General features: G+C 52.1%; 11 protein-coding genes across 11 annotated transcripts; 2 read left to right on the top strand and 9 right to left on the bottom strand.

Moving 5' to 3' along the window:
- Positions 1 to 15: 15 nt before the first annotated feature.
- DSM5745_05281 (ureidoglycolate hydrolase) lies at positions 16 to 774 on the bottom strand (the record flags this gene model as incomplete). Its single annotated transcript, XM_026747297.1, has 1 exon — positions 16 to 774. One exon carries the CDS (start codon positions 772 to 774, stop codon positions 16 to 18), a length of 759 nt encoding a protein of 252 aa, XP_026604777.1.
- A 582-nt stretch (positions 775 to 1356) lies between these two features.
- DSM5745_05280 (MDR family MFS transporter) lies at positions 1357 to 3272 on the bottom strand (the record flags this gene model as incomplete). The annotated part of the gene is made up of 4 exons (XM_026747296.1): positions 1357 to 2115; positions 2168 to 2627; positions 2678 to 3015; positions 3087 to 3272. 4 exons carry the CDS (start codon positions 3270 to 3272, stop codon positions 1357 to 1359), a joined length of 1743 nt encoding a protein of 580 aa, XP_026604776.1.
- An 843-nt stretch (positions 3273 to 4115) lies between these two features.
- On the top strand, positions 4116 to 6439 carry DSM5745_05279 (acetoacetyl-CoA synthase; the record flags this gene model as incomplete). Its single annotated transcript, XM_026747295.1, has 4 exons — positions 4116 to 4223; positions 4272 to 5760; positions 5847 to 6187; positions 6272 to 6439. The coding sequence occupies 4 exons, from the start codon at positions 4116 to 4118 to the stop codon at positions 6437 to 6439; spliced, it is 2106 nt and encodes a 701-aa protein (XP_026604775.1).
- A 346-nt stretch (positions 6440 to 6785) lies between these two features.
- Positions 6786 to 7762, bottom strand: DSM5745_05278 (Tim17/Tim22/Tim23/Pmp24 family protein; the record flags this gene model as incomplete). Its single annotated transcript, XM_026747294.1, has 5 exons — positions 6786 to 6843; positions 6908 to 7131; positions 7195 to 7408; positions 7580 to 7695; positions 7748 to 7762. 5 exons carry the CDS (start codon positions 7760 to 7762, stop codon positions 6786 to 6788), a joined length of 627 nt encoding a protein of 208 aa, XP_026604774.1.
- Positions 7763 to 8140: 378 nt separating this feature from the next.
- On the bottom strand, positions 8141 to 9244 carry DSM5745_05277 (rRNA-binding ribosome biosynthesis protein RPF2; the record flags this gene model as incomplete). Its single annotated transcript, XM_026747293.1, has 2 exons — positions 8141 to 9122; positions 9231 to 9244. The coding sequence occupies 2 exons, from the start codon at positions 9242 to 9244 to the stop codon at positions 8141 to 8143; spliced, it is 996 nt and encodes a 331-aa protein (XP_026604773.1).
- Positions 9245 to 9500: 256 nt separating this feature from the next.
- DSM5745_05276 (valine--tRNA ligase) lies at positions 9501 to 12851 on the bottom strand (the record flags this gene model as incomplete). The annotated part of the gene is made up of 4 exons (XM_026747292.1): positions 9501 to 10507; positions 10564 to 12570; positions 12652 to 12756; positions 12821 to 12851. 4 exons carry the CDS (start codon positions 12849 to 12851, stop codon positions 9501 to 9503), a joined length of 3150 nt encoding a protein of 1049 aa, XP_026604772.1.
- Positions 12852 to 13965: 1114 nt separating this feature from the next.
- On the bottom strand, positions 13966 to 15143 carry DSM5745_05275 (casein kinase II subunit alpha/alpha'; the record flags this gene model as incomplete). Its single annotated transcript, XM_026747291.1, has 4 exons — positions 13966 to 14058; positions 14116 to 14535; positions 14586 to 14959; positions 15029 to 15143. The coding sequence occupies 4 exons, from the start codon at positions 15141 to 15143 to the stop codon at positions 13966 to 13968; spliced, it is 1002 nt and encodes a 333-aa protein (XP_026604771.1).
- A 480-nt stretch (positions 15144 to 15623) lies between these two features.
- On the top strand, positions 15624 to 16677 carry DSM5745_05274 (ribonuclease P subunit p30 family protein; the record flags this gene model as incomplete). Its single annotated transcript, XM_026747290.1, has 2 exons — positions 15624 to 15699; positions 15812 to 16677. The coding sequence occupies 2 exons, from the start codon at positions 15624 to 15626 to the stop codon at positions 16675 to 16677; spliced, it is 942 nt and encodes a 313-aa protein (XP_026604770.1).
- A 1245-nt stretch (positions 16678 to 17922) lies between these two features.
- DSM5745_05273 (uncharacterized protein) lies at positions 17923 to 20025 on the bottom strand (the record flags this gene model as incomplete). The annotated part of the gene is made up of 2 exons (XM_026747289.1): positions 17923 to 18427; positions 18491 to 20025. The coding sequence occupies 2 exons, from the start codon at positions 20023 to 20025 to the stop codon at positions 17923 to 17925; spliced, it is 2040 nt and encodes a 679-aa protein (XP_026604769.1).
- A 632-nt stretch (positions 20026 to 20657) lies between these two features.
- On the bottom strand, positions 20658 to 21872 carry DSM5745_05272 (DUF3431 domain-containing protein; the record flags this gene model as incomplete). The annotated part of the gene is made up of 1 exon (XM_026747288.1): positions 20658 to 21872. One exon carries the CDS (start codon positions 21870 to 21872, stop codon positions 20658 to 20660), a length of 1215 nt encoding a protein of 404 aa, XP_026604768.1.
- A 1070-nt stretch (positions 21873 to 22942) lies between these two features.
- On the bottom strand, positions 22943 to 25381 carry hrdA (E3 ubiquitin-protein ligase HRD1; the record flags this gene model as incomplete). The annotated part of the gene is made up of 3 exons (XM_026747287.1): positions 22943 to 25135; positions 25197 to 25301; positions 25358 to 25381. The coding sequence occupies 3 exons, from the start codon at positions 25379 to 25381 to the stop codon at positions 22943 to 22945; spliced, it is 2322 nt and encodes a 773-aa protein (XP_026604767.1).
- Positions 25382 to 26136: the final 755 nt, after the last annotated feature.

Below are 26136 nucleotides of genomic sequence, written 5' to 3'. Positions count from 1 at the left end.
CACTCCATATGAGCCCTACAACTTCGACTTCGCCCTTCCCCCTTCCTTCCCACTCAAATCAACAGCAACCCCTTCCCTAATACAAACTTCCTGACAATCCTCCTCCGCAACTCCATTAACAAACTGCGTAACCACAAAATCCACTCTGCGCTCGCCAACAACCACCATCGGCGCGTGCCACGTCCCAGCCCCATACGTAACAGCCTGATCCCCACTCACCACAAACGCCCTGAGTCTACTCAGATCGGGCGGATCGCGGACGACCACACTCTCTCCCGCCTCAGTCGTCGCCGCAGCAGTTTCCCCGCGCAGTGTAGGCGCCACAACGACAAGGTAGTATGTGCCTTTATCGTCGGAGCCAAGACCAAGCGGGGAGAACGTCTGCGTGGTGTAAGAGTGTCGCTCGAGAATCCCAACATCAAAAACCACTCTGTCTGTCTCCTTCCCACTGCCGGTCCCGGCAACGGTTCGCAGTGTCCGCGGGAAACAGCTGAACATGGTCATCCGCGCCTCGGAGGGCTGCTTGCTGGGACATTGCGCGTAGTTATTGAGTAGTGGCGATATAGGGCTGTATTTCAGCGCGGAAAGCTGGTTTGCGGCCACTGGGGACGGCACGAGGGGGTGCTTTGGGTGTGAGGAGAGAGGGTTTGGGGCGCTGGTTGCGGTGCGCGGGAGGGGCGGGATGATTGCGGTGCCGAAGGGGGCGAAGGCGTCGCGGGTTAGGGGCTCCGGGGTCAGAGTGAGGGAGGGCGAAGTTAGAAGAGTTGGTGGCATTTTGTTTGTGAGATGTGGAGGTTGGAATTGGAATTGGGGGAAGCAATGGGTTGGCGATGGGATGCGGAAGGATTATATAGAGTGGGGTGGGTGGAGTGAGTTGGAGTTGGAGCTGTTCGGGAGTCGCCGATGAGGGTCCATCTTTCTGTCAATCGCATCAACCATTGATGTTAAACAATCCTAGATTCAGGCAAAGGAAACACTATTTACCCTAAGCCAAGCTGAAAACCAACGCTTTCCGGCCATGGCATGGCTACTCTCAACCCCCAACCCCTCTCCATCTTCTTTTCCCCTGCGTTGCTTCTTTTCACCCTATTTTCCCCGTTTGCTTTTGTTCGTCTCTTCTCTTGACGAGCGAGTTTCTATGGACTGGACCTGACTGGAGTAAGTCTGGATGGATAGAATGGCTATGTCTGCGTTGGCATGAGCACGTCATCTAATCCGAGGGCAAGACACAAATACATTCTGACAGTCTATTGATTTGAAATTTATACAAATTGTTTGTCAAATATATACTAGATCCGCTGAAAAGCACTTTTTATATACTCCCCTTGGGACTGTTCCATACTGCTTCCGTGAGCATCAAACGCCTGAAACCGGCCTATCGCTCTCCTGCACATCCAAAGCCCCCTTCTCCTTCTCCTTCAACCCGGTCTTCGTCTCAACATGCTCCTGGCTAAGCTGCCTCTTAGAAACAAAGAAACTAGCCACGAGCCCCACAGCCGCAAGAGCCGTATACAAGATCCAGATATTCCTGATGCTCCACGCAAACGCACTCTTCACAGCATGCCTCTGTAGCGAGTCCTCTATGTCCTTGACAGCAAGAACATTCGCGGCGGCCTCCGCGCCCGAAAAGTCCTCCTGTAGGGCAGCACTCAGCCCCGCATCTTGCAGGACGTCCTTTTCCATGTGCATGCTGTTCTGGAAGACGACGCCGCCCAGCACAACGGACAGCGCCATGGCGACGTTGCGCACGAACCCGAACGTCGCGGTTGCGGTTGCGGTGTCCTTGGTGGGGATGTTGCTTTGCAATGCCAGAAGCGGCGGGAAGAAGAGCAGGCCGCACCCACAGCCGGAAAGGATCTGGTACCCAATGATCTTGCCCAAGGGGGTGGATGTGTTATAGTCGATGAAGAGACCTGTGCCAAGAGTGACGAGCGCCATACCGAGCCAGATTACCTCTTGGTACCGGCCTGTGCGGTGAATGAGAATTCCGACGAAGAGACTAGTGAAGGATTCGCTTAGTATGAAGGGGAGGATTAGTAGACCTGAATGGAAGGGGGAAGCTTCCTTTGCAGATTGGAAGTAGAGCGGGAGGTAGTATTCTGCGCCGAGGAAGGCCTGTTGAAGTGAGTCAAGGTAGTACTATAATTCAGGTTGTGTATGTACTTACGAAGCCGTGTGTAAAGTCTACCAGGAAGCAGGCAATGTTTGAGCGGCTCTTGAAAATGTGCAAGGGCATGAGAGGATACTTTGCCAGCCGCTTCTCACTGTAGATGAATGCAATGGACATCAACGCGCCAAAGACAATCAAGCAGATGACTTTAGGGCTGTCCCAAGGGAAGGTATCCCCGCCAAAGTCCAATCCGAGAAGGATCATAATGGAGATGGCTAGGATGGACAAGCTGCCGAACCAGTCTACTGCCTTGACTCCGTCGAGTATGGACGTCCTAGGGTTATGGACATCGAGGAACAGAATAAGCAGCACAAATGCCGTGCCGCATACTGGAAGGTTGATCCAGAAGATCCATCGCCATGAAATGGATTCGGTGAAGACACCGCCGAGGACTGGGCCGAGTGCACCAGCCACGGTCCAAGTGAACTCCATAAGTCCCATGAACAGGCTGCGTAGCCTGCATTGGGAAGTCAGTAATAATGCGCCTTGCACGTATGCACTACTCACCTAACACTGAACAAATCAGATATAGTGATCAAGATGAGCTGGATAAGACCACCCCCAGCAATACCCTGCAAACTACGGCCCACAATCAACATGGCCATATCCACCGCCGTCGCGCAAATAATCGACGAGACAAAGAACAGCGCAACAGCCGATAGCAAAATGGGTTTCCGGCCCCAGATGTCAGACACGTTAGCCCAGATGTTGCCGCTGGCCGCGTTGGCGAGCAGGTAAGCGCCTCCAATCCAGACATATCCGCCACCAGAATGCAAATCTGCGGATATAGTCGGAGTAGCAGTGGCTACGATGGTTTGGTCGAGGGCGGAGATAAACAAGCTCAACTAGACCCTTGCATGAGTGACAAGCCCTAATGTAGTGCAACTCGCCCTGGGTAACTAGGCCGGAAACTTACTGCCAGAGCAACCAAGATAGCACCAATCCGCCAATTCCCGCGGGTCTTTGGGGATTCAGTGTCCACTTCTTGTGTACTTTTTGTTTCTGTAGTGCATTCCTCTGCTTTAGTCTCCGAACCAGGTTCGTTTGCAGCATGGCTCGTGATCTCTCCCATCTGAATCTCTGGGCTAGTGGGGGAGGCCATCGCTTCCAGAGCACCCCGTTATCGAGGAGTGGCCTCTATACCTGAGAGCCAAAACGAGTATATACAAAAGGACCTATCTCCACCAAATGAACGAGATGAAGTTGTAGAAAAAGATCTCTTCTGTTTGAGTCATCCGCTGTTTGGTTGCTTTGCCGGATCTTTCTGCCTCAGGCCTTAATCTCAGAATCTCAGGCACCACTGCATCTCCTCCTCCCTCCAATCTCTAGCAAACACACAACATCTGCTAATGCATTCCTCCTTGTTGACCGACCCGTGAAAGATCTTTACCTGCTGCCATTTATCTGCGTCACGTCCTATATCTTTGGTTTCCCAAATAGCGCCCTCGAGCAGCTGATAAGAGGCGCCGAGTTGGAGACAACTGATGCAAGCGTCGAGTTCATCTACTTAGACCAACGGCTAGACAGGCCTTCGATGCGTTCGTACAAAGATTGGACGGCTCATGGAGTCATGATAGCCCTGGATAATCATCCAATCAACTCCTCTGTCTGCAGTTTTTCACGTTGAAGGTCCAATCAACCACCTGGCAACGCAGAATGTTGTTGGATATTGCGACTTGGACGGGTTCATCTACGCCCAGCCACAGAACAATTCGGCTCTCGGCAAGGAGTCGAGGTCTGATAGACCGCAAATAGAGGCGATCAGTTGTTGGCGACGAATAGGATGAAGATTCGGACTATTTCTTGCTTGATGGTACTTCCCCGCACGTCCAAGCCGAGGCCCATATAGTTCCCACTGCCCCGAGAGCAACATTGTCCTCGAAATGCAGCTACGCACTCGAGTCTCTTCCTGTTATTCATTATTGGGCCAATTCTACCGATAAAAATGGCGGCAGACATCCCCCGTAAGCTCTGGGAGCACCACAACCCTAGGGCTACTGAAATGTGGGCGTTCAAGGAGCGCTTGGAGAAAGAGAAGGGTATAAGTCTTCCAGTAAGCATATCCAGAAACTAAGAGGAAATCATAATCTTACGGTCACAGACTTATTATGACCTCTACACCTGGTCGGTGAAGAACCGCGCTGCATTCTGGGATTTTAGCTGGAAATACTTCCCCATCATCTACGAAGGATCTTATACCACCGTTATAGACGAATCCGCTCGCATTGACAGCATCCCCACCTGGTTTGAAGGTGTCCGGCTCAACTTCGCCGAGAACATGCTCTTTACAGCCGAAAAGAGCCCCAATGGAACCCACTTTATCTCGACAGCTGGAAAAGAAGACAGCAAGATCGTAGCGACCCAGGTGCGCGAAGGCGCCGCGGAACCCGCCACCTCCATCACCTGGTCCCAATTGAGACAGCGGACAGGAAAGCTGCTTCAAGCGCTAAAGGCCGCCGGGTTGGCCAAGGGAGACCGCGTAGCGGTTGTCGCTAGCAATAGTATAGACACACTGGTTGTCTTCCTGGCCACCACCGCTCTGGGCGGCCTGTTCTCATCCGCCTCGACCGATACCGGTGTCAAGGGCATCCTCGACCGGCTTGTCCAAATCAAGCCGAAATACGTCTTCTTCGATGATGCCACCGTCTATAACGGAAAACACATTGATCTTCGCCCGAAGATAACCGACGTCGTCAACGGGCTCAAAGATACCCCCGAATTCAAGAGCCTATTCACCCTCCCCCGGTTTCCTGATAATGCAGTCGACGTGACGGGCGTGCCCAGAACCCAGCCCCTAGCACACCTCCTAGCTACTGCGCCATCAGATAAGCTCGAATTCGTCCGCGTGGCCTTCCGCGACCCCTTCCTCGTCGCCTTCAGCTCAGGAACAACGGGCAAGCCGAAACCCATCGTCCATGGCGTCGGCGGATACATCCTCAACAGTAACAAAGAGTCCCGTCTACACCGCAGTCATGGACCAAAGTCCATCACGTTGCAGTTCACAACAACGGGTTGGATCATGTACATGTCCGCTATATCGGGACTGATGTACGGCGGTAGCACAATCCTCTACGACGGAAGTCCCTTCATCCCAAACCCTAAAATCCTCATTCATCTACTCGGAAAATACAAGGTCACCCACTTCGGCACATCCCCGCGGTATCTGCACGAGCTACGGAAGAACGGGATCTACCCACGAGCCGAAGAAGACCTTAGTAACCTCGTCGGCGTCACAAGCACAGGCATGGTTCTCCCGGACTCCATTGCCGAGTGGTTCTACGACGCTGGCTTCCCGCCTCACGTTCAGTTAGCCAATATCTCCGGCGGCACGGATCTAGCCGCTTGCTTTGGGCTCGAGAATCCGATTACACCGCTCTATGTCGGCGGGTGTCAGGGCCTGCCTCTGGGGATACCAGTTGAAGTCTACGACCAAGCAGACGAAGGCGCGTTCGGCGTCAAGGGCACGCCTGTCCCTGATGGCGTTCCTGGCGAGATTGTCGCAACAGCTGCGTTCCCAACTATGCCTGTGATGTTCCTCGGCGAGGACGGTGCTCAGAAGTACTTCGATTCGTATTTTGCGAGATTTGACAGTACGTCACGTAACCCTAACTTCCATACTTCATCCCTCTTTTCTCATCCCACCACATCCTGCATCATATCACTAACATCTGGAAAGACGTCTGGACCCACGGCGACTTTATCTCAATCCACCCCGTAACAAAACAAATCTTCTTCCTCGGCCGCTCCGACGGCGTCCTAAATCCCTCGGGAATCAGATTCGGGTCCGCCGAGATCTACAACGTGATCGAGACGCAATTCACCAAGGAGATCGTTGACTCCCTTTGCGTCGGGCAGCGCCGGCCTCAAGACACCGATGAATCGGTGATTCTGTTTTTGCTTATGAGGACCGGATACAAGGTTACCGAGGAGCTGGTCAATCGGGTCAAGGACGCTATTAAAAGGGCATTGAGTGCGAGGCATGTTCCGAAGTATATTTTTGGGACGCCTGAGATTCCGGTATGTTACCTTTTCTTCTTGGATATTTTTCGTATGTGTAGTGGAGTGGGATGTAAGGTTGCTAACGGGAACCTCCCTACGCAGACAACAGTGAATCTCAAAAAGGTCGAGTTACCCGTGAAACAGATCGTCTCAGGTAAGAAGATCAAGGCGTCGGGGACATTGCTGAATCCAGAGAGCCTGGAGTACTACTATCAGTTTGTAGACGTGGAGAGATTGGCTGCTGAAGGAGAGTTGAAGGCGAAGCTATAGAAACATACATATGTTCTCTCAAGCGTTAGATTTGAGGATATAAGAGAAAAGGGTACTTCCTCGAATTCCTTATCCGTATGGAGACGCATATAATGTTTTGAAATATTGATGCATTGTCATTCATCCAACCGACCTGCAGGACAATCGTGACCTATGCTTCAACTTCAACAGCCGATGCAGCTTTAGTCTGGGAACGGAGTAACAATAATAGGGTAATTTGATATCGAGAACGCAGAGTAGAAGAAGAATTCAGAGCCCAAGAAGACAGATTATCATGCGCCGTTCTATACGCCTAGCCCATATAAGCGGAGGAAACAAGGATAACCCTAACAAATCGAGAAGTTGTCTATTTGTTGTGCACCAGGAAGTTGCGGAACGAGTCCCAGTGATCCGAGTCGGCATATCTAGAGCAAAAACTTAGTAATTCTAGTCCTTACCACCATGAGCATGGGTGAGCGAGGGACATACATGTAAACCATACTACTCCGCAAACTTGACATCAGAACCTCCGGATGCCAGCGGAAGAGGTACATAACGAACGCCCAGCTCAAAGACGCAAAGACTGCCCAGGCGTTACCCTCAATCTGCTTTCGTGCTTCGGGGCCGATAAGCGATGAGAAAGGGCGAGCGCCAGGCTGCACGGAAAGCTTCGCGAAGCCGAGGACTACGCGGGCGAAGATGTAGATCACGATCTGACCACGTTAGCGCGACCATCCACCAAATCCATGCCAGGAGGGATGAGCTGCGATACGCACCTGCTGCGTGATACTCGACTTATGCCTCCCGAAGACCGCATAACCCCCCATCAACCCCGCAAAAAAGCTATCGTACTGCCCCTCTCTCCCCACGCCGGCAGGATTTATATTGCGCAGGGCGATCATGGAGCTCTTGTATATCAGGCAGAAGACAGCGAGGTTTCGGGCATGTTGGCGCGTCGCATTAAGGACGAGTTTGACTTTCTCGCGGATGCTAATGACGTATGTATGTCAGTTGATGTATGTCGACGAGGCCGGGGATGGAGATCTGGGGAATGCGGGGGTCCTTACGTTCCGGAGCGGAAAAGGAATATCATCCTACAATGCGCGGTCCATATTAGCATACTACTGCAACCAAGAGGTAAATCACGCTGTTATCACATACACCAGAGCATGCGGAAACCGCACCTTGGCGCCGTATACTGCGCCATTACGAATGCCCTTCACCAGTGACAGGAGCGGTGCGAGATCCGGATTTGTCACGAGGGCGTCTAGACGAGACTGCTCAGGTGTTAGTTTTATGTTGCTCCTCTGAAAGCGCGCGAAGTCGTACAACTAGAGCGTCCATGGTGTCGAGTGGTCGGTATAGCGGAGAACCTCGGCAGACCGAGTCGGCAGCGACGGTTCGATAATCAGTTGCTCCGGTGGATGGGACGCGGGTCGACAGGGAGCATCGGGGGGATACGAGGTCGGAGCAGCGACCGGAAGAGAAAGAAGAGTTCTTTAAAGACGAAGGACGAAGATAGGAAAGGGAGTTGCGGGCGGCATATTGTAGCAGGTTGGTATCCGCGCTGTCGAGAAAAGATCCTCGGCATGTGAGTTGCTGCCGAGTCGACCAACGTCATGTCACGTGTTTGCTATCAACTACTAGGTACTGTACTATAGACGGAAGTTTTGAGCCCTGAACGCCAGAAACAATCAATCAGACACCATATCCTGCATATCCTTACTCATGTCGTGCCCGCTTGGCCCCCTCGTCTTCCGAGACCTCATCCACATCCATCATGTCCGCGTCTCCCTCGTCATCAGACTCAACCCCAGCCCTCCGCTTCAGACCCTTCATCTTCCTCGTCTGCAATCCACCCAGATCCTGCTTGTTCAAGTGCACCCGGCCGACCTTGTCACCGATCAGATCGATACCGATGTTCTTCTTGTTCTTGATCTCCTCGTTAGGCTTCTTGCCCTGCTTCATGGCCTCCTTCATAACGTCACGAGGAGCCTCTTGAGTACGTCCGACCTTGAAGTCGAATTTAGGTCCGATCTCCTCCAGCTCCACGCGGGGTAGCTTGTGTCCGCTTCGCTTGGTCACGATCTTGTACCACCGTAGGTGAATAATGGGGGCGAGTCCCGCCGTAGGCTCCTCTGCGCCAACCATCAGCGCATACTGTAGTCCCTCCACATCGATCTTATCGCTAGTATCGCCCTTGAACAGATCCAGAAGCATGCTCTTCAGCATTGTGTGCGTCGTCGATGTCGTATCCTCCCATGCGCTACCGGAGAAGAGCATGAGCGGCCGGAGTCCGACACCGATGTGCATAGAGAGCTTGTTCATCTCGGGAATTCCCTCGCCATTGGCGTCGGGGAGGAGTAGAAGTTCGAGCATGTCGAGAACCTTGGAGTCGAAGATGCGCGCGAGTGTCAGGCAGTTGGGTCGCTTCTTGTTACTGCTTCCGAAAATGACCATACCACAGTCGTTCTTGTTGGCCAGAAACTCGAGACTCTCGACATTTTCAAATGGGTGGATGTTCTCATTTTTCTTGTGGAAGAGGACGGAGTGCGGCGTTGTGAGGGAGTGGAAAGTCTTGAGGATGGTGTGAAGGGGTGCAGGACATTTTGATCCGTGGAGTAGCAGTGTGCGCTTTGCGCCTTCGATGAGCTGTGGCTCCTTGGCCTTGAGGATGCGCGCAGTGCGCGGGTTCTTTGGCTTTCTGCGGCAGAGATTTTTGTTAATGATTGGCAGGTTCGGGGTGGAGCATTCGACAAATTAGATGGCAGAAGGGATTACTCTAGCACCAAGGCTGCAAGCGAGTACTTACACTTCTCGAAGCATTTTGACGAATGCAAAATGTACTGTGGATGGGGTTAGATATCTACGATATCAGTTGTACAGTGTACTGGTTCCTGTAAAATCATCGTTGGGAAAAAGTTTGGCGGAAAGGTCTTGGCATCGCTTATCGATAAGCGATATTCCACTTCCCCACATGCAAGCAGAGAAGCAACGAAGTACAGAGCACGGAGATGTTTAAGCGAGGATGAAAAGTTGTTCATGTCTTACATTCAATGATATAAACGTCTAATACTTATATCTACTCCAAGCGTAGCTTTTCGAATTCCCGAATTTGCTCCTCCAACCGAGCAACCTCGCTCTCGGCATCTCGGAGCTTCTTCTCTTCCTGCTCACGCACTTCAGGCTTCGCCTTCTCCTTCCATCCAGCACCGCTGATCAGGGCAGTCTGGCGACGAACGGCATCCCGTGCCTTCTCCAGACTGGCCTTGCCCTTCTCTTCCTGTTCAAGGGCAACTTCCTTGGACACGCGAAGGTAGACAGCAGCTTGTGAACCGACGGCCGCAACGACACAGCCCGAAGGAGGAGTGGTGTTCTTGGGACCGAGGACACTCAGTTCACCAAGAGTCTTACCACCGAGAGACTTAACAATGTGAAGCTCATCCGAAACAGTCTTGTGGCTGGTCTCATCGTATGTCTGGACAATAACATCGCCCTTGGTCTTGACGTCGTACTGAGCAAGGATCGAGCGAATGGCCTTAGACGTGTTAAGGATAAGCTCATAAGCAGTTTCAGCTGCAGAGTCGTCGAACTCTGCCTTGTACTCGGGGAACCTAGCCTTCATGATCGAGATAGTGTTGTCACCAGGACGGCGAGGCAGACGCTGCCACAATTCCTCGGTGACATACGGCATGATAGGGTGGATCATGGTCAAAGCGCCCTCAAGAGCGGTGTAAAGGGTCTGCTTAGCAGACTCCTGCACTTCTTGCGGCAGCTCAGGAGCCAGGAGAGACTTAGAGTTCTCAATGAACACGTCGCAGAGCTGGCTGTACCAGAACTGGTAGATTGTGGAAGCAGCAACGGAGAATTCGCGGTCCTCCAGAGCAGCGTTCACCTCCTTAGCGGCGACGTTGAATTTGTGCAGAATCCAACGCTCGGAAAGAGATTCCTTGCCGGTCTTTGATGGGGTCGCCTGTGGCTGAAAGTCATCACCAAGCTTTCCAAGAACGAACTTGGTGGCCTGATAGATCTTGTTACAGAACTTGCGGTATCCGTGAATGACCTGGATGTCAAACGCAATATCGCCACCTATAACACGCTGATTAGAATCATATGCAATACCGAATTAGTGTCACTAGACTTACCGCCAGTAGTGTAGGACACAAGGGAGAATCGCAGAGCATCGGCACCGCACTCTGGAATACCCTTGGGGAACGCCTTCTTCTGGTACTTGGTGGCCGTAGCAACCTCCTTTTCGGCAAGGTTACCAACGAGAAGCTTGGCGTGGAGGTCGTCAAGCTTGATACCCTCCATAACATCGAGAGGGTCGATAACGTTGCCCAGAGACTTGGACATCTTACGACCCTCAGAGTCACGAATGAGAGAGTGGCAGTAAACCTCCTTGAAGGGAACCTTGCCAGTCATCTTAATACCCAGCATGATCATTCGGGCAACCCAGAAGAAAAGAATATCCCAACCAGTCTCGAGAACGGACGTAGGGTACAGGTTCTCAAGGTCGTGAGTCTGACGAGGCCAGCCGAGAGTCGAGAACGGCCAGAGTCCCGAAGAGAACCAGGTGTCCAGCACGTCTTCATCTCTCTTAAGGGTAAATGTCTTGCCAGGGAACTTCGCCTCAGCCTTCTTCTGGGCCTCCTCCTCGTTGCGGCCGGTGACCCAGAGGTTACCATCGCTGTCATCGCTCTCCTCGCCCTCAATCTGCACGAAATAAGCAGGGGCTTGGTGGCCCCACCAAAGCTGTCGAGACAGACACCAGTCGTTGATACCGCGCAGCCAGCGGAAGTAGCTCTTCTCAGCAGACTCGGGTCTGATGATGATTTCGCCATTTTCGACAGCCTTGATGGCAGGCTCAGCAAGTCCTTCCATCTTCATCCACCACTGTGGCTTAAGGATAGGCTCGATAACATCGTTTGACTTAGAACACCGAGGGATCTTCATGGGGTTGTGCTCCCACTTGACGTACAGACCCTTCTCCTTCAACATCTCGATAACCTTGTAACGAGCATCGAAGCGCTTCATACCGGCAAATGGACCACCGTTCCTGTTGAATGTACCATCGTCGTTCATAACGGAGATGAAAGCCAGGTTATGGGCTTTTCCACGGTTGAAATCGTTGAAGTCATGAGCGGGGGTAATCTTCACGGCACCAGTACCGAACTCGGGGTCGACTTCGGGGTCAGCAACAATAGGAAGCAGACGATCAATGAAGGGGTGGCGCGCAGCCTTGCCGATCAAGTGCTTGTAGCGCTTGTCATCGGGGTGAACAGCGATACCACTGTCACCAACCATGGTCTCAGGACGAGTTGTAGCAATTTCGATCCTCTCCTTCGTACCATCAATCTCGTAGCAGAAGTGAGTCAAAACACCAAACTCGACCTTCTTGTCATAGCCCGGAACATCGAGAAGCGTACGTCCCTCAACTTCCTTGTTTTCGACCTCGAGGTTGGACAAAGAAGTGTTGAGGGCCACACACCAGTTGACCAGGCGGTTAGCACGGTAGATAATGCCCTCCTCGTGGAGGCGGACGAAAGTCTCGGTGACAGCGGCGGACAGGTTGTCGTCCATGGTGAAGGCCTCTCGAGTCCAGTCAAATGAGCCTCCGACTCTCCGGAGAGCGTTGCCGATGTTACCATGGTACTCGTGCTTCCAAGCCCAGACTCTGTCCAAGAATTCCTTGCGACCCAAGTCGTGGCGGGTCTTCTTTTCCTTCTTCCAAAGCATCTTCTCAACCACGCTCTGGGTGGAGATACCGGCATGATCCATACCAGGGAGCCACAGAGTGGTCTTGCCCTTCATTCGTTGCCAACGGATCATGGTGTCTTGAAGGGCATTCGTAAGGGCGTGTCCCATGTGCAGCGATCCGGTGACGTTGGGAGGAGGAATCGGAATAACGAAGTAGCCCTCCGGCCTAACCTTGCCATCGGGGCCAAACTCAGGCTTGAAAAGATCGCGTTCCTCCCACCATTGGTATCGGCCAGCCTCGATAACCTTGGGGTCGTACGCATCGGTCGTCTTTTCCTTCTCGACCTTGGGCGCTTTCTTTTCGGCTTTCGGAGCGGCGGGTTTAGCGGCGGCCTTTGCCTGTTTCTCCTGGAACTTCTTCAACTTCTCGGCCTTCTTGCGCTCTCGCTCCACTACAGTAGACATATGCAGTCAGCAAGTTTTCGTTAAGGTAGACATGGCGCCTGGATCGTCCACTTCCGGACGCGACTTACGCTCTTTCTCGCTCTTCACTTTAGGTGCGGCTCCATCTTGACCAGCGTTCTGTTGGTTGTTGGCGGCAGGAGGAACATCCACCTTGGGGCCTGTCGGCTCACCAGCTGTCAAAGGAAAATCATTAGCCCTGCCGTCCCACGGCGGCGAGTTATCTGGGGCAAAGCGCACTTGGGTTCATGGAGGCTGAGTCTTGAGCCATTCTGGTAAACGGTCGGTAGATTGAAGGAGCAAGTCTCCTAGGCGCCGCTCGCGCCACGAATCGTCTGATAAGTATCTTGACCACCGATGACTCAAAACGGTGACAGAGAAGAGGAGGGGGAGGGGTCGGAGGTTGTGGGAAACTGCGGGCAAATTAAATTTCCCAGGCGCAGAACAGAGAGCGGAACGAATCAAGTCTGGCACTGCGGGGCTTTGAATGAGGCCCCCCCGGTGGTGCAATGCTAATATTGGAGGGAATGACTTGGGAGTTGCAATTGGGCTGACAATGCATAGATTTGTTCAGATCACGTCAATTGAAAAATGAAGACGATGGCTGCTTGAAGTGAGTCATGCACAGCTCTTGAGGATAATGAGATCCAAATTCAAGTGCCTTGGCCAAAGCTCGTAGCACGTGACCTATAACTCCTAGATCGCCTGATTCTCGTAAACAAAAGACCATGTACGGAAGAAAGCACTATAGCTGGTGTATCAATCATGAGTGTATTATGTGACCGTCAAGCTAACCCCCGCGCCTATCAATGATAACAATGTATGAATGTCCCGACAGCTGCAATCAAAAACACGGAGGACAAAGAAACGATATAAAGATGAGCATGGAAAATGCAAAGAGGAGATGTAAGAGTGGAAACAAGAGGGGAAATTCCATAACACCAGACCAACTACTCAGAAGGAGACAAAGTAGGGGAAGCAGACACAAGCTCGTGACGAAGGACGTCTGACTGAACAAACACAATAGAACGACGTAGCAGCCCGTTTATGACTGGAATTCCCACCCTCTCAATACAACAAGGTAAAGAACTGAGACGAGGGTTTACCCAACAGAGGATGTTAGTGTATGTCATTTGTTCGTTGTCGTCCCCGTCCATCTCCATCAGTCGTTGAATCCCCGGCAATTTTTTATCAAAAACCAGCATAAGCCAAGAGTCGCGTCATCCCGCCGCTGGTTTCCACAAGTAGCTTGTCCACGTAGACCGAACTCAAGAGAATGTACCAAGAGGCTTGTCCCGTGGAACGACAGCGACCATTGGAAGAGAAGGACTCGGCAGCATGGCTGTCCTAGATCAGGAGAGCGTCATTTATGATTTTCAAGTGACTCATGAGGAGGCGCTACTCCGATTAGCTGCCTCTTCGGCTCTGATCTGTGTGAAGTAAGGATGAGCCATGGCTTCCTGAGCGGTAAGACGCTCCTACACGGCAAGTCAGCTAGACATTCTTTGATACAGCAAACGATGGGCAATCCTTACGGCATGATCATAGCGAAGCAATTTGTCCAAGAAGTCAATTGCTTCATCACTGATGAATCGCTGGTTCTCCGCGTTGACAAAGGATTGCCAAGGCTTGCGGGGGAAGCGGGAAAGAATCTCGTCGTACTGGGGATCAAGCTCGATCTCGTACTTGTCCAGGTACTCAAAGAGTTCCTCGGTTCCAAGCACCTTGGCGATCTTGACCAACTGATCGGAGTTGCTGTTACCGTGGAAGAAGGGCTCCTTGCGGAAGATCATCGAAGCGAACATAGCACCGAGCGACCACATGTCTAGGGAGTAGTCGTACTCTTGGAAGTCTACAAGCAACTCGGGGCCCTTGAAGTATCGTGAGGCGACTCGCACGTTGTATTCCGTGCCCTTGTGGTAGAACTCGGCGAGACCCCAATCGATCAGGCGGAGCTAGGAGAAGTCAGATCATGTTCTATATGATCTAAGGAGCGCAAGCAAACCTTTCGTTTCTCATGGTCAATCATAACATTGTGCGGCTTCACATCTCGGTGCATGATGCCCTTGCTGTGGCAGAAATCCAACGCCTTCAGAAGCTCATAAACGTAGAAGCGGACATCATAGTCGGAGAAACGCGGGTACAGTGTCCGAAAGTCGGTGTTGTTGACATATTCAAAGACCAAGCTCGGAGTCTTGCTCTGGTTGTCGCGAACAACATCGAGCAAGGCGACGACATTTGGTCCACCTGCCAGATTCTGGAGGATCTTGATCTCCCGCTTGATCTTCTTCTTCTTGACCGGCTTGAGGACCTTGATGACACACTTCTGGTAGTTGACGATGTTGATCCCTTCGAATACTTCAGAGTACTTTCCCCGGCCTATATCAGAAAGATTAGTATGTTGTGTTCAACGCAGTATCCCGATGATACCGGACGGGACGAACTAACCGATTTTGCGGACCACCTCGTAGTTCTCCAGGACACCCCATGAGATATTCACGCTGTCATAGTCCCAGTAGGACCGTGGCATGTGCTTATTGACATCAGCATAAACGCGCGCCATGGTGATGGCGGCCGAAAAGCAATGTTGGTATCAAGCCCACAATTGGATATTCAGACTGGCGAAAAGCGGCGGCGGGGTTGGTGGGACGGTGCGTTGGGATGGCTAAGATGGCGTGAGAAATCAGCACCAGCTGGGAGGACGGACAGCAGCAACTGCAAGAAGAGACGCACCCTGGACAATCTGATAAGCTGCAGCCGTGCTATCGCCCTGAACAACCACTGGGGAGAAAGTTAGGCTCTTTCAACCTACTCTGCTGATAATAGCGGATTGGCCCAGAAGTGTCACTCCGCCTTGCAAGTCACGGGACCAGTGGTGGTCTGCTGTCACGACCGATGCGGTTAGAACCGCGGAACAACGATGATGCGAAGTATTATTTCCCTTACCGTTCTGGGACAGTTCCGAGCTTGTTTTGCTTTGCGCTGGAACCGAAGACAACAACTGACGCTGGAAATAGGGCTTTTATAGCTCTGACGATTCGCTATGTATTACGACTTGAACGTGCCGTACAGCCCGGGTGATTCTGAGATCTCCGCAACGCTAAGCTTTCTCGCCGAACGTATGCCGCAATTTTGTTTTTTTTTTTGTCTGCCCACGGCGAGGGCCACACGACCCGCGGGCGATTTCCGAGTTGACTGTATGGGCATATGGAAGGCTAACCTGACAAACAGTGGGTTACACAACCGTTGCCCTTTCGCAGACCATTGCCGGAAAACTTCCCCCAAGCCCTACTCCGCCGTCGCTCCCCAGCGATGTCCCGAAAGGCCTTACGCTCCTCACGCGCCTCAACTTGCCCCTCTCCGACCCCGCGCAGAATCAACGCCTTACCAGTATAGCTCAAGCCTACGACTTGATCGCCCTGCGTCCGAGCAACGAGAAAGCGTTATTGAATGCATGCACCAATGCAGAATGCGACATCATCTCACTAGACCTCTCGGTCAGGCATCCCTATCATTTCAAGTTCAAGATGCTTTCTGCTGCCATCGCACGCGGTATTCGCTTCGAAATATGCTACGGGCCAGGAGTCACAGGAAGCGGACTAGAAGCGCGCCGAAATTTGATCGGCAATGCGATGGCCTTGATTCGCGCAACCCGTGGTCGCGGAATAATTGTGTCCAGCGAGGCCAAGAAGGCATTAGGTCTCCGAGCACCGTTCGACGTGATCAACCTAGCGTGTGTGTGGGGCCTATCACAAGAGCTGGGTAAAGAGGCGATTTGCGCAGAATCAAGGAAAGTTACTGCCCTTGCCCGATTGAAGCGGACCAGCTGGCGCGGTATCGTTGATGTCGTTGACGGTGGACAAGTTCTTCCTGCGTCGAAGAAGGCAGCTGCTCCTGTTTCTGATAAGAAGGTTACGGAATCAAAGTCGCAAACAGAAAGCAGCGGCGACAACTTGAAAAGAAAGGCGTCTTTAGCTCCCGAGGTAGAAACGGATGGGCCTGAGAAGCCACTTTCAAAGCGCGAGATGAAACGCCGAGCCAAGAAAGCTAGACTAGAGGCAGCTCTATCGGGGGTTGACGATTCCCCTGCAACATGATGGTTGTATCCGGTAGCTTGCTACACTTACCTATGACCGCCAGGTAATAGCTTGGTCATTCCGTCAACCCTCACCCGCAGGGGAACGACGTTCCTGTCATATCATGCAGCTTCATGCCGCGTTGATTGGGCCCGAAGCTCAAGGGATTATAGCTAGCACGCGTATAGACCCTTGTGGCTTGTGCCAACCCGCAAGACATGTCTCATGCTAGATGATCTGCGATCTCTGCGTCCTTCCGACGAACGGCTATAGATCACGGGCTGATCTGTACACTCCAGTCAAAACACTTGGTGCTTTGGCAGTCATCCAACAATCGTTCCTGAGGGAGCACAATACGGCCGGCAACAGGATATTCATACTATTCGAAGATAGGGTATAAGTGCTCAAAAATAGGCATTACGTCCGACTCAAACTTCACAATCTGATTATTCCGTGCCAAGGATCGCAACAGGGCCTCTTTAAACAATGCTTCTATGAGGAACTACTTACATGCGTGCCGTCCCGCAATCGGGTCACATTCACGTCCACATGAGCAGAACCCGAGTGGTCTCCACTTCGAAGGACTCATCACAATACAATTATTCTCAAATTCTTTGTTGCAATTATTCTCAAATTCTTTGTTGCCCATGATGCGTACTGCCGACAGACAACCTTACATTCCGCAAAGTCACCTTCAGAATGACCGGTTGAGCGCCTCTCGCTCCAGTCACGCCTGTGCATCTGTAGAATACTCATCAGCGGGCAACTTCACATCGCAAAGTTACTACCTACCCACTCACTACGTAGGTAAACTGCTCGATCAGTTGACACATTGGTACAATTCTCAAAATTAATTTGATTCTCCCCAATTCTTGGATTCCCTTGCACCCTCCCAACGCCAACGTACTTCGTACTTATACTATACATTTGATCAGGACTCGCCACGTTCATAGCAAGACATAATCCTACTTCGTAAGCCCAGCATCATGGCGCCAGGGCGTTGGGGTCGTAGCGTGACTAGCATCCGCGGACGGTACCCAAAGTCGAAGGTATGGAGTGACGTGGGCCAGGGTCATAAACTCAAGCAACGCTCTCATCATCGGACTTCGTGGTTCCAAGGGGAGAGCAACACGGTACAGAGTTTGAAAATCCACAAGGAGCAAATACGAGAGGTCCCACAGACTGACGATAAAAAATGGGTATAATTGTGGGTATATCAAGATAAGTAGTATGAAGGAAGGTAACAGAGAAGTCAAAAGCAGTTTGCTACTGGTTCTCATCCTCAATCTCAACAAGCACCTTAAGCTCGCCGTCAAGCCAATCCACTTTCTCGGCGGAAATTAGGGCAAGTGTCCAATCGCTATCATTTTCAACGAGGTTAAGGCCGTTCGGAAGCCAAACTCTGAACCTCCAACCCATAGACGCGTTCCAGGCGTTTGGGTCCGAGTCTAGTTCAGAAGGGAAACGAGGGAGTTCGCCGGCGAATTTGCGGGCAAGGAGTTGTCGTACGCTTGCGAGGTCCGGACATTGGGCGGCGAGGAGATCGTGAGAAGGAAGAATGCGCTTCCCGTTCTGCAGGATGTTGATACGTAAGTGGAGGGGGCATTGGGAAGGAGGCGGGTTTGCGTTGGGAATTTCGGAGGTTTGAGAGAAGGCCAGCGGTGGCGGCATTGCTTGGGTTTGGGCCAATGGTGTGTGGTCGTGCACGCCTTGTCTAGCAGCTAGGCTATCTCGGATAACCCGCGAGACATCACGGGTAATGCTGCTTGCACTGTAAAGGGGAATATGTTAGAGTTCAATGTCCTCATACACAAATGATGTGGAGCAGACTTACAACTCGTTTCTGGCCGGCCCTCCACCAATGCGCCATCGTAGGTCTGCAGAGCTATTTGAATTGAGGATACGCCCTACATTATGGTCTTCACAGCAGCCGGAACAATTGTAGTCGCCTTCGTGGAGAACCTGATAATGGCTATCCACTGCGGCCACGAGACCGCGCCAGTCGCCTAGTTGAAGGCCGGAAAGAGACCAAAGGTTGTCAAGCTCGTAGTTGTGGTTGTAGGCATCATAAGATTTCGAGATAACATCCCAGTCAGCGGTATAGCCATCCAAGATAGCGTCGGTAAGGCCCAAATCTGTGACCTGCACAGACGGTTCTTCGTGAGGTGGTGGCGGCGGCGGCGCCGGCAGAGGCTGCTGAGCTGAACTATACCCGTCCGGAAGATGATGATGCGCCTCCATCTGCAGGTGATCCTCGGATGGGAACTTAGGCGGACTCACACTGCGGAAGTCTTGCATGCTATCTTCTGTCTTCCGTCTCCTCCGTGCTTCCACGCCACCTTTCCTGGTTTCGACGGCGTACTGTCGTTGGCGTTCATTCGTGACCATGCGGCGCAGCAACGGAATAACCAGCGAAATGATCTTTTGCTGGTCTCTTGGCCATACATATGTACGAGGAGGCATGCCCTCATTAACCACATGTTCACCGAAGAATCGCGGACCATTGCCCTCAACCTCAAGGAAATGGCGGACACAGTTCCATAACCGTAATTTGACCATCTCTGTATCCCCCTTCCCACGCTGGCCTACACAGTCACGACGCTCCGGATGCCTATCATCCAGCATGTATGTTTTAGCCGCAGCCTGCAAATGCAGGAAATTCTCCGGCGATAGCTCGAGGGAAGTAAACATTTTGGACATCGGAGGCCGTGTATACTTCTTGTTAGTCGAAGTCTGGCGGAATAGTGCTGCGGCGGAGTGCAGTCCAACGGCGCGAGCATCTGCAAGCGATTGCGGCGGAGTACTGCGAATCTCTAGCCCCTCGCCTCCGAAAGGACTTGCATGGTGGTTGGCATTGTGTGGACCCTGTTGTTGGTGTTGCGGTTGACCCTGGTGCTGACCGAGACCAGCGCTTGCCGCAGCCAACGCCGGGTCAAGAGCATCCTCGTTTCTCTTCCTCTTCTTCGTCCCCGATCGAGCCAACCCCGATGATTGGCTGTGTTCATTGCCGGATGCAGACCCAGGGCCACGATATTGTCGTGCACTAGTCATCCCCGCATAGCCCCCCTCGCCAAAGCCATCGTCATCCAATTGAATTTCAGGAGCGTAACCGTCTAGATGATGTTGATTTCCCGCGGCGCCAGCTGCTGCGGCAACTGCTGCTGCTGCTGCCCACTCGGATACATCCTGGCCCGCCGCTGCCGTAGCAGCCTCCACCAGTCCAGCGAGTTGATTCTCGCTCGGCGCATACCCGCTCGTCGCAATGTGTGTGTTTTGGTCTGCGCTGGATGAAGCTGGCTGACTACCGGGGAATTCGGCCGGTGATGCGGAGGAAGGATGTTGCGGGTTTGTTTGAGAGGTGGACGTCATGACGATTGGAATTCGTGAAGCCGGCAATTACCGCGACGCGTCTCAATTCAAAAGATTGGGCTAATTCAAAAGCTGTCGCAAAGCAGTTCCTCGTTAGCGTGTGAGAGCTAGTATAAGCTCTGGCACATGTACCCCTGCGGGACGGATGGTATTCTCGTCCGCTACCCTCCAGGGGCAGAAGAACAAGCGCTGCTTTACCGTTCGAAAGCCAGTGAAGAATTAGACAACCAAAGCGTCCAGCTGTATATCGAAGTATGAGAGCTGGAGCGTCGCAATCGGTCGATCAATCAGATGGCGCGATGAGGCTGTTTGCGTAGTTTGGAGCAACGGCAGACAATGCAAACTTTTTGCTCGAGGTCCCCCGCTAGTGTCACATGACTCGATATCAGGCATCATCTACGCCAACTTGTTATCTCTACGCCAGCTTGTATATGGAAGTAGTAACCTCATCTCTCATCGTGAAAAATTGACAATTTGCCAGCCAAATAATGTACTCTAGGCGAGACATGCCCGTATTTTCAATGAACCAAACGACATGGTAGGGAAGGGAATATCGCATCTCTAGATCAAGAACGCCAGCTCCGATACATGAAAACAATATACAAGAAAAAATAACGTCGAAAATTCATGGATCACCAAAATCCGGCCTCGAGAGCGCGAGCATTGGCATCTTGGCCACGTATTGTGGCGTTGAGTAGCAGTTCCTCTTTCAGCTCTCCCTGGTGGGAAATCAGTTCCTCGAGCTCAACATCTCGTCCGGGCTCCGGAACAGTGAGGTGACTCTTCTCCCCTAGGGTGCCACGGCGTCGGGCGGCTTCTATCACGGCCGCCCGGCTGCGCCAGCGTTTGAGTTCATCTTCATAGCCTTCGCGTTCGGAGTCCATGTTTCGGTACGCATTATATTCGTCCTCGCCACCAAAGCAGATTCCGTACCCATCGCAGAAACACACGTGCTCCTTTGGGCAGACCACATTCTGGCCGGTAAAGATGACATGCCAAAGGTATTCCCAGATACGGCCGGAGATGTAATCGCTCAATTGCGTGCGAAGAACCCAGTCTCGGTAGAAGACAAAGCGCGCTCGGGGAATAGCTTGGATTCTTTCGCGCGAGACAGCAAATTGGGCACAACACGGTTGTGCTAGCACATCTGGAATTGGTTCGTCGGGAAAGATCTCACCCCAGGATCTAGCGAGTAGTATTTCCTCCTGCTTAGTCTCGTCTTCTTCCAGAGTGCCGGGATGCAACCAATCGGGACAGCCAGGTCCCCAGCCACAGCGCAAGTTCATGTAACCCTCCCTGATGACTCGCTCTGGTCGCAGTCGTTGCAGGATAGTCGCTGCGTTCCCATCCAGAAGGTCGTCGTTATGCCATCCGAATTGGTGCGAGTGCATGAATGCGACTATTTCCGGTAACTCATCGTAGTGTTCGATAATGTAGCTCAAATAGACCATGACCTCGTGTCCCTTGTTCTTTGGTGGATGTAGAGCTGCGGATGGGTCGTCAACGACATATACAGCGGTTTCCCAGCCTGGAATCTCAAAATCTGTCCACGAGGTATCCTCGTAGGTTGTCCGGGGTATCACTAATGTCTTTGTGTACTCGTGTCCGTCCGGTCTAGGTATACCAGCGATAAATTGAGGGCGTGGTGCGAACGGCTGCTTCGGTGCTTCACTGATATTCCAATGGCCGGACGGAGTTGGCGATGGTGTCGCTACAAGCTCCCCTAAGCCAACAGCTTGCGACACCTTCATCTGTGTCCATGATCTGGAGAGCGTGAAGAGACCCCATAAGCAGAATACGAAGAAACCGCAGCCGAGGAGAGGGACGAAGCGGCGCGTTGTCGCCATTAGTGCAGATAAAGATAATGAGTGCGCTGCGGAGGAAGCGTCGGTCGATTAGCATCGTAAGCCATTGATAAATGAAGAGTTGATGACATTGGACAGTCATCATCGGTACGGTGAAAGATCATAGTGAAGACCATAGTGAAGAACATAGTGAAAAACAATGCGCGCTGACTGAACGGATCCTTATCGTACTTGGTAATGCAAGTTTGCGATGGGGGCCGGGGTCAACTTACCAGCAATTTAAACCGAGCTACCGACTTGCATTAGAATTGCATTGTCAAGCCCTGGGAACAGACAGGAGCATCGAAAGCTGTAGCTGTCTCAGGGCAGGAATGAGGAAAAGAAAGCCGCATAGGAGACACAGTAGCAGTCGCTAGCAACTGTCGTGTCCAGGCCCGCGTAGTGTCCACCGTCAACTAACGTGGTTACGCAATGACTCTGAAACGTTCGGCAACAACGGGGAAGCGGGGAGGCGGTGCTGCAACCTGCAGATAGCGGACGAAATCAAAATAGAAAAAAAAAAATAAATGTCCGGAGCTTGATGAAGAAGCTGTATCTAAACCATGTACGAATGAAGTACGTCCCTGTTCATGCGATGAGCAGGCACTGGACGGAAGTTGAGGCCGTCGAGCAACCTTGACTCTTGTCTCCGAGCCGAAGACGATCGTCACAATGCTGCCACAGTATGATTGGCTTCATGGCAACGGTCACGGCACCCCTGAGATTCATTTGTCCAAATTGAAGCTGGGGCCTGATTGGGTTGATAATGATAGGAAGAAGGTCGCCTGAAGTGCATGAGGCGCAACACACAAGGGACAGCCACATTCTTGTGCCACGTGCAGACCAATTTCATAGATCACAATTACTCCGCAGTCCATGTTTAGAAACTACTCCACGCGTCACTGTTTTTTAATAAGGCAAGACTTCTCTTTCCGAGAGTCGGGCTATGCTCATGGTATTTTTGGATCACATCTATGTACAGTCAAGCATCCGAAGATGATCTCGAATCCAGAAGGATAGAACGAGAAAGGCAGGAAGCAAAGAGGTAGTATGCAAATTAATAATATTCAAGGTCATGTCTCGTCATCCGCTACGTCTTCAACTGTAGGCATCCGCTCTTTTCCCTTGGACGTTGACTCTGATGCCTGGGTTTCGGTCTGAGACTCTACACCGTGCTCAAAACTGCGATTATGGGCTTGCTCGGCATCTGAAGTAGCTAGAGGCACTTTCGTCTCAGCTTCTGAACTAAGGTCCGTCCATTGTTGGGAAATAGGTTCGGTGTTGGCTTCAGCTGTAAGCGAGCTGGGTCCTGACTGCCAGTTTGGTAGGCCTGAAGTCCGTGAGGAGCTCGCGGCATCATTGCTATTACTCGTCCCTTGGTTCTCAGCCTCAGTTTGTGGCTGGGGACTGGGCGTGTCATTGATTATTGAAGCATTGCGTTCACTCCCCGGCGAAGATGAGCTTGCGATATCGTTTGACGGTACGCTTAGTCCTGGTTGAGCAGAGTGGAGAGGAACCAGGGTCCAGCCTTGCGGAAGTGTCAGCCCTTCTGGTAGACGAGGGTCACCGGATCCCATGGACGGCGTGTCCGGGTCGGAGACGAATTGATTGCGCGTTGTTGTAGGAGATGTTGGAGGTATTGGTAGAGACGGAGTTTGGGGAATATTGTTTTGGTTCTCCAGTGGTTGGGACTGCAAGGCACGAAGGCGTTGAAGCTCTGTCTGCAATAACCTGACTAAGTTTAGCTGGTCCGCGGCAACGCGTAACCCATTGATTTCATTTGCAATATGCTGCTCCATCTGAAGGAGTTGGTTCTGCAAGTTGGGCAAATTCGATGTGGATGTCGGCACCGCCTGAGGCGCGGCCGCTACAGGCGGTTGTTGCAACGGAGGCCTTCCAAACCCGAAGCCGAATCCTATTTGCCGGGCTCCAGCTGGGACAGGATTGATATTCTGCTGCCAGGGACCGTTGCCCTGGTGGATCTGTTGGTGCAGATTGTTGAAGAGATCTCCTCTTCCTGCGCCAAACCCAATCCTAAACGGACCGAACTGGTATACCCGAGCCCTAGGAAGACCATCGGCTGGGGGATTCCGGTTGATTGGTTGATTTCCAGGAGGCATATTCTGCTGTTGTCCAACGCCGCCGTTCCCCTGCCCCGGGTTGACGCCGGCGGCCCCTTGGGTACGAGGAGGAGCGATGACCGGTCGTCTACAGGTGGGGCAGTTCTGTTGTCTTTCAAGCCAGCTTCGAAGACATGAGAAATGTAGAATGTGGCCACAAGGTAGTTTCTTCGGGCGTAATCTTTCGGAAACTCGAGCAACCGGTCTGTCTCCAGGTTGCCAGTGGGTCATCTCCTCCCGGCAAATGATGCAGACCTCTTCCCTTGCAACTTCTTCAGCACTCGCGTCGGGATATCTGTCGTTCATATCGCGTGTGGCGTTTCGGTATCGGACGAAGTCCATAATGCGCCGGCCGAATGAGCGGATCGTAACAACGACATCTCGGAGAATATGAATGGGCAAGCCGTAGAATGTAAAGAGAATAGCAAAGAAAGTCAAATAGACAGTGAGTTTGAGAAAGTCCGTTAGAAGGTCCAGATAGAAGACCCAGCGTCCTTTTTCTTCCCAGCCTGGAACATCAAGTTCCATCTCATTGATGTCATTTTCGTCGGGTAAATCTGGGATTGCGGTATGATGTTCTGTCGCTGCGTGCTCCGCCAGTGCCTGCTCGCGAACAGCTCTAATCTCCTGACGCCGCTCCTCGATTCGGGCCTTCATCTGTTGACGATTGATATAAATTTCCACGAGCGAAATCGAATACCGGGCGGCGGTCGAGGTTGACAAGATCGTGAGGACGGCGAATTCGAAGCCAAACATCACCATCATGTCCGGGCGCGCTTGTTCAAGGACGGTGTCGATGCAATATTTCAGCATGAACATGTTGAACATAACCGACAGTAGCAGGGAGATCGCCAGCCTACTGTGAAACAGCACCGGGTTTGCGGGGGGTTGCTGTTCGAGAAACTCCACACGACCTTCCCCGATCCAGCCCCAGACTTTTCCGACCAGCAACGACACAAACATGACCAGAAACCAGGCCCCTAGCTCCCCCCGGAATATTGTCATGGCCAAGCATGTTTCAGTCACAGCAAACCACGCTTTCTCGTAGAGCTGTTCTGTTTCGATGGGTCGAAGGGGGCCGTAAAGAAGACGCTGGAGCCAAAAGAGCAGAAAGCCAACGGCCAGGAGGCATACATTCGTCAATATCTAATGAGCACTTCAGTCAGTTATCATAGAACGACAAGCGCGGAGGACAGATAATACATACCATGAGATTAGCGCTACTCTGCGACAGGTAAACACAGGCAGAATAGAAGTTCGCCCTCTGATGCAGTGCTTTCACAAAGACTCCAGTTGCCAAAGCCACTGAGGCCTGGGTAATAGTCAGCGTAAAATTCAACAGGGCGTCCTGTGCTTCGAGGCGCATACCCCAGCATAGGCAGCGAATCTCATGATCGCGGAGCGGGCGAGAAGCCCAAAATCATTGACGACGTCAAGATGCGAGAGGCCGTAATCACTTCAAGGTAAGCATTGACAGCAGGCGTCGGCCCTCTTGAAGAAAGGGAAATAAATGTGAAAGGGAAACCTAGGCAGATCGCGTGGACGGTTGGAGAGTGGAGGGCGGATCGGCCGTCTGGAGGACAGCTGTCTGGACTCTGGAGGTGCAAGGTGTCTCTGTTTCGTCAGCGGGGCCTTTCCGCGGTTCCGGAGTAAGTACAACTCCTTCTCTCTTCACCACAACATCTTCCTACTAATCCCACATTATACGGCAGACAGATCACTCCTCTTGAGCTCTATTCTCTTGCAGTGGACTGCTCGCCATCCGCCAATTGTTGATCTGCCGGTTCATCCATTGCATCACATGATTCACCAGCAACATCAGCCTTCCTCCATATAGATATTTCTCCGCAACGAGTAAGTTGCTGAGGAATGAGTCCTTGAGACGCTTTACCTGCTTGGATTTAACACCAGGAGCTCCCTACTTTACCATCCAAGTGTCTCATACCCGGCAATGGCATCTCAACGGTCTATGTTTACAGCTAGCCGCATCCAGGCCTTTACCTATCTACTGGGAGTTTGTCCGTTCTCAATTGCTTTTCTAGTTTTCATCAATTCGTCCATCTCCTTTGTTGTCACGGACTTGATAGGTCTCCGTGACGGTGAAGGTGACGCCGTGGGCACGCTCGGTTTCGCAGATGAGCTACTTG

The sequence above is a fragment of the Aspergillus mulundensis genome, assembly GCF_003369625.1.
Source record: "Aspergillus mulundensis strain DSM 5745 chromosome Unknown scaffold_4, whole genome shotgun sequence".
Lineage (NCBI taxonomy): Eukaryota > Fungi > Ascomycota > Eurotiomycetes > Eurotiales > Aspergillaceae > Aspergillus > Aspergillus mulundensis.
This window is presented reverse-complemented; position numbering and strand designations above follow the sequence as displayed.